We start from the raw sequence: 13,446 nt of genomic DNA, 5'->3' as shown, positions 1-13,446 counted from the left end.
CAGTAGGTCTTGTCCAATATACCTGTAGATAAAGACACCAAAGGGACAACTTCACCCAATGTAACTAATCTAAGTTGTCAATCTCACTTTTTAAGCACCTCAGCCTTTCATATAGAGTAATTCGAGCAATCCATGGAAAAAACTATTTTCCGTTGTCTGTTCCCATGATTTAAAATAATTATGCATAGCTCATGACATGTGGTGAACACCCACTTTACTTTGATCCAGAACAGTGGTTTCAGCAATATACCTGCTAGCTACTTACTCAGATACCTCCTGGTGGGTTTCAGTTCTTGTTCAGGATGGCTGACGTTTGTTTGAGTTGCCATTGATCATGATCAGGTATACATTTTCAGAAAAGAGAACAAATCCCACAGTTTTACTTATTAATGTAGTGTCCTGTTTTCAGTCCTAGTGATAGCTTTTGGTGGGCATGGTAGCCATTTCAGTAGACATCTGCCATAACCTCTTTGGTTAGACAGGCAATCTGTCATGACCTTCTGGTTAGAGTTGTCTCTACCATAAACTTTTGTTTAGAGTGGTTTTAGGCACCTGTAAGTCATCAAGTTTTATGCATTTTATAAAAAAAAAAAAAAAGTAAAGCTCAAAAAATGTGTTGGTGTCATGTAGGTGTAAACATATATTTATGATATATTGGTATATTTATTGGAAATATTATACATGACTTTATAAAAGTCTAACTGATTTGCTTTTTTATAATTAAAGCAATATTTGTTACAAAAATTGTTCTTTGTACATACTGTATAACTCAATTGAGCCAAATTATAGTTTGGAAGCCGTTACTGCACTACTGCCATTACTGCATATTTGGTGATTTGATGCTTGCTTGTTCTTGAATATCTTCAAAGCAGAACCACTCGATTATTTTTGTGCTTTTAATTAGCATCTTCCTACAGCTGAAAACAAATGAAATGATAGAACCCATCGCTGAGCTCCACTTGTTTCATCTGCAGTGCTACTTCAATTACTGAACATAGAGTACAATCTCAGACAGATGAAGATTTGCACACCAAAGAAACAGACCAGCAAAGCTTGCCTTACAAATTGGACAAATTGATTTGCTCTTTAGAGTGTCACCAGGAAAGATTTAGTTAAATAATCCTGCTACTAATCCTCATTGCCATCTCAAGCTACTAGAAAGTGAAAGAACTGTTGAGAGACAGGCGGCATTGGTTCTGTAGACATTTGTTGCAGATCTGCTCCAGTCATGCGTGTGTGGTAGTTTGGAACCTTAATCCTATCATAATCAATGAACTGTTAAGTATCTAGACTTATTTAAGATAAATGCATTTCTGCAAAATAATTCAAGTAATGGGGCAATGTTTTAAGACGAAAGTGAAAGCAAGGAAACATTTTATTTGTTAAACCACTCATTATAAACAGCATCCACCTAAAATCAACATTAATGTATACAGTTATGTGCTCTCTAGTAACTTTCTGTGTTTAGCCGTTAAAATGTTATACATCTGCAGTCTTCCAGATCTGTCAAAGTATTCTTCAGAATTACAGGCCATTGTTTAGTGAATAAGGAGGATGTTGAATCATGCATGCTGTATTATGCAAGTGAATGAAGCTTTCAAGCTGACACCTAAATGGAATCTTCTGCTCTGTCCAATGTTTCAGATTAGTACTTAGGTAAAGATATAGACAAAATAAACATGAATAATCTGACAAAAAACAAATATAAATAAAAATAGTCTGTTTATAGGCCTGCTGTTTGTAAACATGACTTTTAAAGACAATTTGTTAATGTCACTCTACTATTCAGTGTTTGATTTTCCTGGTTTGTTGTCAGTTCAAAGTTACTTACAGGTAGGTGTTATGTGCAACATTTTCCATAAAATTATTGCCATTAATGGTCCGAAGAATTGATAAGATTATATATCTAGAATTAATTTTAGATTTTATTTGTCACATATACACACATTAGGTACAGTATACAGTGAAAAACAGCTCATTGTGCACCTTGTACTGTGCAATAAAATAAAAAAAAATACATTTAAACAAATATTAAATATTAAAATGTGCAAATTAAAAATACTCAGTTGTAATTGTGTAACACATATACACATTAGAAGGTATAATAATTGTTAAATAATTATGAAATAATAAAAGAGAGTTAAACATAAATAATAGATTGGTAATCTTTGCAGTACTGAGGAATGCCTGATAAGGTAATTATTTGTTATTTTTATCACCTAGTAAATGAAGCCCTTTCTCAGCCTTTCCGTTCGTGATTTAAAGCAACACAGACCCCTGCCAGATCTTAACCATTCAAAATGGCTGTAGACAGGGTGAGAGGAGTCTTTCATGATCTTGTGCTGATTATTTATCTCATAATTTAAGTATTTCTGGAAATAAAAATAAGGACTTGTCTCTGCTTTCATTTATCAATTGAAAATGTAATCTTGGCTCTTAATCTAATGTCTCACACATTATCAGCATTCTCATTTAGGAGAGTTTGTAGAACCATTAGCCAAGAGTCTGAGATGAAAGGCTTAATTCAAAGCATATTTCATGGACAAATTGTATTTGGTTATAAACCGTGTTATATCAGTCTTATAGATGAGATTTGAGGTTTTCTTTATATTAAATTTCAAAGTATTTGTGTTATTTTGTTTCTGAATTGTACTGGGTTTTCCTTGATATTTATTTGCAAGGGCAGGTGATTATCAGGAGTAAATAATTAATGATTTGAAATTATTTAATAAACAGAAAGTAAGGTTTTGAATATCAACTAAATGAAATAATACTATATGTATAGTCTATATTTAAAGTTACAACTTTTGACATATATGCAAACCAATTGGGCATTATAGAGAAATGAACAGAGTAGCACATTTTATTCCTGGGAATTGTCATGCATCTTAGAATATTACCACCTTTTCCTTTATATTCTCATATTATAACTGATATCAGATATTAGGATATTTGGCTCCTGGATGTTATTTATTTTTGGTTATTTTAGCTGTAATGATTGTGCACTTATAAAATAGCTGTGAATGTATAGTATTAAATTGAGTATTTGCTCCTTCTTCTTGTGTCTTCTTTTTTAGTCAGTAGACCAGGAAGAGTCCATAAAAGAATAGTAAACAATTTGAATGATGTAGGAAATGGCAAATTCTTTCAAAAGCATAATATAGATGTTAATTTTGGCAAAATAATCAATTTCGTATATACTGAAAAATAATGAGACTTTGGGTTTACTTACCACTATCCAATAACCATCAGAGCTAAGTCAATCACAATACAAGTTTCAGAGCTTTAGGGATAAGATGTCTAATACAGCTGAAAAATAAATTAATACAACTTTGATGTTCAACATACGCCAATCTTCTTCTAATAATAATACATTTTATTTATATAGCATCTTTCCCATGCTCAAGGCACTTCACATAGTTTAAGAAAGAACAGCAGGGTGTACAGTATATAGCATTGTACTAAACCAGATGAATAAATAGAGTAAGAGTAAATTCTGAGAAAAAAGCCTAACAGACAGCATAATTGATGGTCTAACACACACACACAGGTTACATGAGCATCTTGACATAGAGATAAACTGAAAGAAGGGTAATAAAGTCAGGTAGAACTAAAAGCCTTCCTGAACAGATGAGTTTTGAGTTGTTTTTTAAAGAAATCATGGAGTCAGCTGATGTAATTAGTCAGCTGATCTAATTATAAGAATTTGAGAATAGAATTTAAAAGATCCCACACCAAGAATCAGTACTCTCATCATCAGCAAAAAAGTTGTTTTCATTAGACTTTAAAGTTAAAGTGGGAGCAGTCTTTTGAAGTTCAAGGTTACAAAATTTGCATGCCTTATCAAGAAGAAGCACTTGGTGGAAGCAAGAAAGAAAGTAAAATAATTACAGAGGATAGTAACTATTGTATGTGCAGTGAGGAACCAGTATTAGGAAATCTTCATAGGGTTATTCACTTTGGGCTTTCATTTCCCTTTGATACCTTATGGGTACAAAAACTCAGTTTATGTAAATGAATGCAGTTGGCTAATGACTGGAAAAGCAATGAGTAGATGTTGCCTTTTGGATCTGTAAATTAACAAAGGAGACGTCATGATTGCTGGGTAGTTGAAACAATCTAGCAGTAATATTTATCTGTGAAATAAGCTAGCAGATGACATAATGGAAGGAAAAAATGATCCCCCCCCCCAAAAAAGGAGAGCTAAGTTGGTTAGGATGGGAGTGATTGGTGAGTGTAAATAGAGTATATGTTACGATAGTAAAGAGATGCTCCAGCTGAAAGTAAGAGGAATTTATTGTAGTTAGGCCTGGGAAGATCTACTAAGGTTTACTAATCCGTTACAAACTGTCTTCTGTCATTCTTCAACTAGTCACATGTGCTGCATATTTGATAACAAAATTGAGAGAATGTCTATTTTTCTATATTTGTAATTTGTACTGAATATATGTCTGGATGTATAAATAAAATAGCTTTATGTGAAAACTAATAGAAAAATAGGTTAGTGCTATAGTTGTTGCCATCTGTGCTGTTATGAGCAAAAGGCCAGTACAGTGCAATGAAATGCAGATGGTTTGCTCCATGAGAAATTTTTCACAGTATCCCACCTTGCACTGTGTGTCTCTGCCTCTCATTGACAAATATATGTTTTTATTTTTAAATTTTGTTTAGGATTTGAAGTGAAATGGCTTGATTATATACTTGTCAACTTTACTTCCTCACAACTCTTAAAACTTAGATTAGATTTCTAACCAAGTCTCTTTGTATGTGAAGTTGATTTTTTTATATTTGTGTGTTTTGGCAAAAATGACTAACTGTACAAGTAATTGGCCCTGAGCAGAAATGGTGCCTTGTCTACAGTATAGGTCAGGACTGGTTTGGCTTTTAGTATAACTTATGGATATTCCACATTACTGATTTTAATTAGCTCTGTTAATCAATTAATAATATCTTGTCTTTCCTGTTTAGTTATTGATTATAGCACATGTTAAATCTCTAGATGGTTAAGCAAGAGAATGAATAAGAACTGTAGTACTGACCAACTCTAATGTACTGAGAATCTTTCATTATAATCTAGTTTTTATTCATATTATTTCCTAATTAAGTAAAATGGCTCTGAGAAATAAATGATTGTAAGTAAATGGTAGCAGCTTTTATAACACCTGTGATGACTCTTGATATTATTCCCAAATAAGTACACATATATGGTTACCTACTCTGACTTTTATTTTTTTTGTTAGATCATGGACAAGGTGTTGCTGCCTTCTGTTACCCTAATTGTTGGCTGTGGAGTTTCATCTCTCACTCTACTGCTTCTTATTATCATTTATGTTTCTGTGTGGAGGTAAGTAATTTTAAACTTTCCAAGTCACTCTTTATTCCTTTCCCCTCTTGGCTAATTTGAGTTTTGTAGTTATTGATATTATTTTTACCTTGTGGTACCAGGTGCCATTGACCAAAGATTTTGTACCCTGTTTTGACAGAAATTTCATTTTTTATTGTTTTCTAGTTATACAAGCATAGTAGACCTTTGCACGTCTTGCTCAGAGCCATTTTCCGTAAGATATGGAACAAAACACAGATGTTAAAACAAGCAATGCCTTATGTAGACTTTTTCTTTGTTTGTTTACAAGTGAAATAAACAGATGTGGTTTGTGTTTTTTGAACAGATAGTTTTGTACTCTCTAAGGGCATCTTGTGATTTAATAGTATAAATAGTAAGTTGACAGCCCTACCTAAGTTAATTTTTTTGAGGAAGTCTAAAGAGACTGTCCTAGTGTATGTAAGCGTATGAATTGCATTACATTTGTTCTGTAATACTGCCATTTGCTTAGGCAGCACTCCCCGCACAGACTGTCTCTACTGGCTTCTGGGATACAAATGTTGCGCTACACCTCACAAAGAGTGCAGAAAGCAATAATATTATTCAATCTCGCCAAAGGAGAACTCATTTTGTTTAGATCAAGCTTCTGATTACAGTTCGCTCATCATCCATAACTATCTGTCAGCAAGAGATGTTAAAGGGTAGAGCTATAATTTTAAGAGTTGAAAAACACTGTTCTTTGTGAAGTACCTCCCACTGGCCCCATACAGAATGGTGAATATACCATTTACAATTACAATTTTCACTTCTTTTTATTATTTTTATTTCAAATTGTGATGGTTCATATACATCTGTGAGTAATGAATTTATAAAAATACTGTACAACAAATAAATGTTTAAGGGCACTGTACAGCATTGAGTTCACTCACAGTTGTCATCCTAAATATCTATCAAATTAATAAATTTTAGTTAGGTTACTAGTTTAAAATACTAACATTATGTGCCTGCATATCACATTTTTCAAACTTTTCCATATAACATATAGAAAACAATTTCAAATATTCCACAAACAATTTTGGAATTTTTATTTAATACGTATATTTTAGGAGTGGAAAGGTTTTTATTTCTTTTTTTGCCAAAAAAAAGAACAGGTGTCAAATTCTGTAAATCCCATGAAAATCTGGGATGGAGTGGATTAACAGGATTACCATAAATACCCCACTGCTACTTGGAACAATTCTAACCTTTCTGTCACACATGGTTCAAATAGAAAATGAAGTACAGAGCACCCAGTTTGAACAAAAACAGACAAGACAGTATGAAGCTATATAGCTAGCTGTGAGATATCTCATTTTGTACTGTGGAATAATCTTTATTTTTAAAAGACTCTGCATCTTGATCATTATTTCAGTTGTGTTAATTCATTGTCTTAAGAAGGTGAACTGAAAAGACATCTGTGTATTTTTATTTGTCTTATGTTCTGCTTTGAGGCCATTTTCTTTTTCTTGATCTGTATAAAGCAGACATTTTACTTCCCTTTACAAGTTGTGTAGGATTTTAATGTACCATACTCTTAAGTATATTTGGATAAGTTGATTATTTGAACTATTAATGAATGACAGAAAAATCTGTTCATATTGCCAATTACAATAATATGTAATAGATGTAATATATTCTATTATTTATAGCAAGCATATTTTAATAAATGGTTGGATTTTTAAATAAAACATAAAACTCACAGAATAAAGAGCATGGATGTTTCAACACAACAAGTCTTTCACACACTGAATAGATTTCTTGTCTGTTTTGTGCAATTTAATAGTGTGCTCTGTTAAAAACCTAATATAAAACATAAAGTAGCATAAGATGTGTTGCATAATATATTTTATTTCTTTGATAATTTTATTCAAACATATTTCAGCATTGCACTGTTAAAATTGCTCAGATGTTTTGTGTAGTTAAGGTATCAGGTCATTAGGGGCTAATTTAAATTCACAAAGTCATGGGAGCTAACTGAACCAGTGATGTTAAGACGTTAAACTGTGTGCCCTATATTTGATATATGATAGTGAGGGTTACAGGGATGTTTATCCTACAACATCCTGTCAGTTAGCATTAGCAGACCATCACATTTTAAAACATGTCTCAGTTTTTATTTCCATATTCATTTTTCAAATAACAGAAAATAAGTTGCTTAAACAATAGCAAACAATAACAGAATGTGCAGTACCTTTTTGTTATTTATAATTTACAAATAACATCCTACCTAAAAAGCATGAATTAAGCTTCTTTCTTAGTTGATCAGCATGTCCAAAAAAGAGACACATTAATTCTTGCAATTGCTAGAATTTTTTTCACAGGTTGGCTTTTTGATTCTTATATTTGTCTTATACAGGCTTTTATAGATAAATGGAAAGCACAAGATTTACCTGTCTACATACCACAATTCTGTCACATTAAAAGCATTCTGACTTTCTGGGTGATTTGTTGAAACTTAAGCAGCATTTTGGATTGGTGAATCTGTTTCACAGCAAATTGAGTTGTAACTTGGCTCGCTTGGCTGTTCAACTGTGACTACCGCACAGCTGTTGGATTAGAGTGTTGGGCTGGATAGCCTTAGCTCTAGCACTGATGTGGCATAACTTGGCTTTCTTTCTTGAATAATGTTCTTTTTCTGTTAACACTTTATTTTATACCTCCCCTCCCCTCCTAGAGAAAAGCTCATAGTGGTTTTAAATCTACAGAGTCTCTTTCATTTCACTTGAATGATTCTGAATGAAGGCTACTAGCCAGTAAGCAGAATTGTCTGGCTTCCTTCTTCAGAGTTACATCTTACTATCCATGTTCCACCTTCTAAAACCTGTGATGAAAGATAACACAAAACATTTAGCCTCTGTGTTTTAGGATTTATTGTTATTATTAAATCTTATTACCAAGAAGTTCAGTACCTCTCTAAATATCCCATATTTCTATCAATATATTTCATGATATTGTTTTGCAATATAGGTACAGTATTGTTTTTCTTGTATTATTCAGATACATCCGGTCTGAACGTTCTGTTATTCTCATCAACTTCTGCCTATCAATTATTTCTTCCAATGCCTTAATTCTGATTGGACAAACCCAGACAAGGAACAAGGTAAGCATTTCAGCATATTTTGTCCATCGTAATTACCTTGTGATAAAACTTTCTTAATCAATTTGAATCAAAATGTGTCTTTAGTTCAGGAGCCAATATTTTTTATTAGATTTCTTTCTAGCACTTCATGTTTTTCCAGTACTACAATGTGTATGTACTTTGCTTTCTCCTTAATTTTTCTTTGCAATACAACTTAGTGTCCCACACTAATGTGACTTGATGCAGTGCCATTAATCACTGTCTCTGTTCAAGATGAGTTTCTTCTCTTCCAGGTGGTCTGTACTTTGGTGGCAGCTTTTCTGCATTTCTTCTTCTTGTCCTCATTTTGCTGGGTACTGACTGAGGCATGGCAGTCATACATGGCAGTCACAGGCAGACTGCGAAACCGCATTATCAGAAAGCGCTTTCTGTGCCTTGGCTGGGGTAAGTAAAGTTCCATTTGCAGTCCTTTGTGTGCTACTGTCATCTGTCGAGGTGTTTGTATTGTGTCTAGTACTACTGTTAGAGTTCATACCCCTATCCCTGTAATTGTCCCTTAAAAGCCATATGTCATATAACAAGCTGTCAGTATTCAGATGTCATATTTTTTGGTAAGGTAGTAAAAAAAAAATAACACAAAATAACATTTTCATATGCATTTAGTCCAGTTCAGAATTGTGCTGACCAAAACATAGCTAGTTTGAAACAACAGTGGACACAGAAATCACTTCATTACAAGGCCCTTTCACACATGCCTTAACATACAAGAGTGCAGTTTACATTTAACAATTAACATAGTGTTTACATGTGGTAGAAAACTGGAGTATGTAAAGAAAAAACCCACACAGTCACATGGAGAATGTGTAAACTCCACACAGATGACTGAGTGCAATATTTGAACCTAGAATGATGGAAGCATAAGCCAGCAGCACTAACTACTGTACTGCGTGTTTACTGAAAAATATTTGGCTTTAAAGTAAAGAGAAAAATATAACTTAAATATCTTAAATTTCCATAACTTGTTAAAGCATGGGGAAAATTTTCATGTAATATATTGTGGTTTTAGATTTTTCTATCCTACTTTTACTAAATTTGCTTGGGCAATTTTCAGGTGACAGGTGGTTTTAGGTTTTTGAAAAACAAATAAACTGTATTAATATAGAGAAATTAATCAAAATTAGTTTGATCCTTTTAAATTGTCTTTTAAGAATTGTAGTCATACATATGTGTGTCATGCCAGCAAAATTCATTTAAATAGAATTTTTCATTTTCTGATGTTGGTGCTTAATGGGTGCCTATAATTTTTTTATTATTTTAAGCTCCCTGTTTCTCCATTTTCAGGTTTGCCTGCTCTTGTAGTTGCCGTGTCAGTGGGCTTTACCAAGGCTAAAGGTTACGGAACAATGAATTAGTGAGTACTGAATTTTGCATGCCAGTTTCACATGTAAATAAACACTTTAACACATTAATATAGTTGCAAAATGTTGTTAATGTTTACTTTGTTAAGATCTGAGTATTTAAAAGTATTGCCTTATTTATTTTTATTTTTGTACTCTTTCTAACAACCATCCCACTTGCACTTTTTTCAGCTGTGTTTTTGTTTGTGTCTCACTCATTTGTCACATTTCATTTCTTCCATGGGCCATCATACCTGTTTCTTAGCATCTTTTTTAATTTTTCCTTTCAGTTGTTGGCTATCTTTGGAAGGTGGTCTGCTCTATGCCTTTGTGGGACCGGCAGCTGCAGTTGTTTTGGTATTTCAATACAATTCACATTTTTTAGAATTCCCAGTTTTGTTATCATGTGTAATTGTACAATGCAGATGTGTTAACTTGTTCTACACCGACTAATCCTTTAACAGTGAATTATGGAAATACAATTTTTTTTATCAAAAGCTTTACTTCCTTTAAATAATTGTATATGATATGTTTATGTTGAAAGAGCTGAGCGCTGTATATATTGTACACATCTTTTTTTACTTATTACAAAAGAAATGTTTCATGTTTTATGTTTCTCTCTTTAACAGGTGAACATGGTTATTGGAATTCTGGTTTTTAACAAACTTGTTTCCAAAGATGGAATAACTGATAAGAAACTGAAGGAGCGGGCAGGGTATGCATTAATAAAACATGCCATTCATTGGTGGAACCATAACCAGCCAGTCTATGTTTCAAGCTACAAAAAAATGTAGGCTCAGCTAATTGAACCGATCTGTTCAAGCTATTGGGCTTAACAATTATATTCTAATCACAGTCCCTGCTGAAATGATATCCTCTGCTCTCACTGTTCTAAAATAGGCTATTATTACAATACATTGTCTTCATCAGTTTCTATTTACATGTATTTATTATATTTTTATCCCAAGTGCCTTAAATGGTATAACTGTGAGGGCACATATTAGAAAAGTTTTTTTTTTTAAAACTATCAGCAATGTGTTATTCCATTAATATACTATACTATTTAGCTTTACACTAGAGAGAACTTTGCCATCATATCATAATATCAGTTTAAAATGATTCACACTATACTTAATATTCTTATGTAAAATATACTTTATATTAAATTACTGAAGTATGCATGTGATGATTATTGGTAAAAGTAAGAATTATTAATGTATAATTAGAAACATAACAAAACATAATCATAATAGAGTAGCCTATGCAATATCTGCTGCAATTCTTTTTAATTTGCTAAATTTTTTATACAACAGGCTTTGTGGTGTCACCACCATCTTGCCACACTTGGGTTCCAGTTTTCAGTTTATCTAATATGCAGACCCTCTCCTCTTATTTACATGGATTTTTATAGGGACTTTATTTTCCTCTTGTAGTTAAAATCAGTGCTGAGGTTGACTGGCAATATCAAATTTGTAGTATATGTGTGTCTATACAGTATTTATCTGTGCTATGAAACAGACAGAAACACAATTTGTAATGAATACCTGTGTCTCCAAGCTTTTTCTCCAAACAACTCTCTTTTTGAAAGACAAGTCAATGGAAAATAAAAAAATATATAAACCCATCTTTATTGTGGCCTATTACAATTTTGTACTCAGTGATGGAAATTCAGGCAAACTGTAATGACTTCCCCATGGTAACATTGCAAGGCGAGATGAAGACACAAGACAGAAAGTTGTGATTAGCTGTGTATTCTCTTACATACATCACAGTAACTGCAGTATTAGAAAACCTTCAAGAAATGGAATGTTGCTTACACAGTAGTTGTGATTCATATTTTTATTCATGTTAAATTTTAATGGTGGTGAAAGGTCACCTTTTTGGTTCAGCAAAAATGGAATAGTCCAGTGTCTTTACAATAAAGATAAAACTGGTCCTTGGGATACTAGGACAAGACTGCTGGTTATTGATCCTGATATTTGGCCATGCTCACCCATTGCATCCTATAAGTTGCATTCCTGTTATTGCTGTTTTTAAATAGATGGAGCTTTCTTTCTGCTTTACAGATGTGTTCAAGCATTTATATATGTGTGTATATGTTGAGATATATTTTTGTATGTTTTCTCATATATGTTATTGTATTTATTTGCTGTAGGGAAACAGGAAAGCCATGATGGGATGTGACACCTCTTTTCTTCTTATTGGGATCAATGTCCTTCAATTGATTTTTTTTACCATTTTGATTAAATTAAAGTGCAGCAGTGGAATGTTACTAATAACTTTCTCTTTGAAAATAATTTGCTTGTTGGTAGCAGTTTACTTCTGGTGTTCAGGCACTGGTTGATTTGGTAGAGTCTTCTAGTAAGAACTTGATTAGTTGGCTATGCCGTTATTAACAGAGGAGGGAGTTTTCGTTTTCACTGCATTTCCTGGTTGTTGGGAAAATGGAACATAAACCCCCAATCCCCTGATAGTGGAAAGGAGTTACCAACCGTAGACTTGGGCAAAAATATGTGACAGGTAGGCTCCAGAAACTGCCTTCTGGACCTCTTTCTGCCGCTATTCCTTTGTAGGCCTGTTGCTTAGCTAACTACTCCAGAGGCATTTAAAAGCGATCACATATGATGTCTTGTTAGTGTACCCCAGCATGGCTCCTGTATCCTTTGCAAATGGATGGGTGTCTTCATGATCTCTCCAGAGCATTCAGCAATGCTGAGCTTGTATTTTGTGGTATATTTTAATCTTAACTGAAGTATGACCTTTTTGTCTGAATCATTATGTTGGAATACTGCAGTATCCTTTTCTCCTATGCTGGGCAACTCTTTCTTGGCCTCTTGATGCCTCTTATTTAAACCACTTCACTATCAGTAGGTTTCTTTTATATCTGTTTTTCCATTTTGATGTACCATAATCTTTGTACATCCTAAATTACTTTCTGGAGTAGGCTTGGATCAGCAGAGAATATTTTGATATTTATTTCATTATTTTGTATTATTTAGTTTTGTTAGACAGCCTCTTCATAAAATTTCTTCACAGCACAATTACACCATCAATGACAACATGTCCAGTGTATTTTTACATTTTATCTAATCCGTGTGAGGAGCTCTCAGTTGCCAAAAGTATATTTTGATATACCTTTGAGTGGAGTTTGGTAGATACCCTTTGAATGAGAATATTTCCTACAGATCTCAATTTACTATTTTGCACAAGATGTTCTTATGTAATTCACATTTCTCTGCAGTAGCCCTATGATTTAATTTTAAGTGACCAGTATAGTAATGGACAGTTGTATATATGAAATACCATTACTTTTCTGAAAATTTCACAAGAAGGACAGATTAACTAATGGAAATATTTACAAATCTGCATATGTGGATACATCTAAATGGTTTAAGGTTGCTTGAATTGAACCTATTTGTCTAATCAAAGAAAATATACCATTTTATTTGATTCTTTAATTTTCCTGCATTCCCCCCTGTCATATACAGCTAGTTCCAGACATTTAAATCCCACATTTATTAAATGTTTATCTGAAAATATTTTGTAATGACATGCTACTGTACATTTTTTTGTCTTTAGAAAAGTTTAATATCTTCCAATATTTTCAG

At 33.0% G+C, this 13,446-nt stretch overlaps 1 protein-coding gene across 8 annotated transcripts in view; it reads left to right on the top strand.

The window, feature by feature from the left end:
• adgrb1a (adhesion G protein-coupled receptor B1a) overlaps positions 1 to 13,446 on the top strand; it is a 151,187-nt gene that overhangs the window by 113,753 nt on the left and 23,988 nt on the right. For all 8 annotated transcript variants that reach the window (XM_039736403.1, XM_039736400.1, XM_039736409.1 and 5 more), the window contains 6 exons: positions 5,241 to 5,344; positions 8,360 to 8,462; positions 8,735 to 8,885; positions 9,783 to 9,852; positions 10,129 to 10,195; positions 10,468 to 10,553. In XM_039736403.1, the coding sequence (XP_039592337.1) occupies positions 5,241 to 5,344; positions 8,360 to 8,462; positions 8,735 to 8,885; positions 9,783 to 9,852; positions 10,129 to 10,195; positions 10,468 to 10,553 (581 nt within the window). The remainder of the gene's footprint in view (positions 1 to 5,240; positions 5,345 to 8,359; positions 8,463 to 8,734; positions 8,886 to 9,782; positions 9,853 to 10,128; positions 10,196 to 10,467; positions 10,554 to 13,446) is intronic.

Source organism: Polypterus senegalus, chromosome 15, assembly GCF_016835505.1.
Source record: "Polypterus senegalus isolate Bchr_013 chromosome 15, ASM1683550v1, whole genome shotgun sequence".
In the NCBI taxonomy this organism is placed as follows: Eukaryota; Metazoa; Chordata; class Cladistia; order Polypteriformes; family Polypteridae; genus Polypterus; species Polypterus senegalus.
This window is presented reverse-complemented; position numbering and strand designations above follow the sequence as displayed.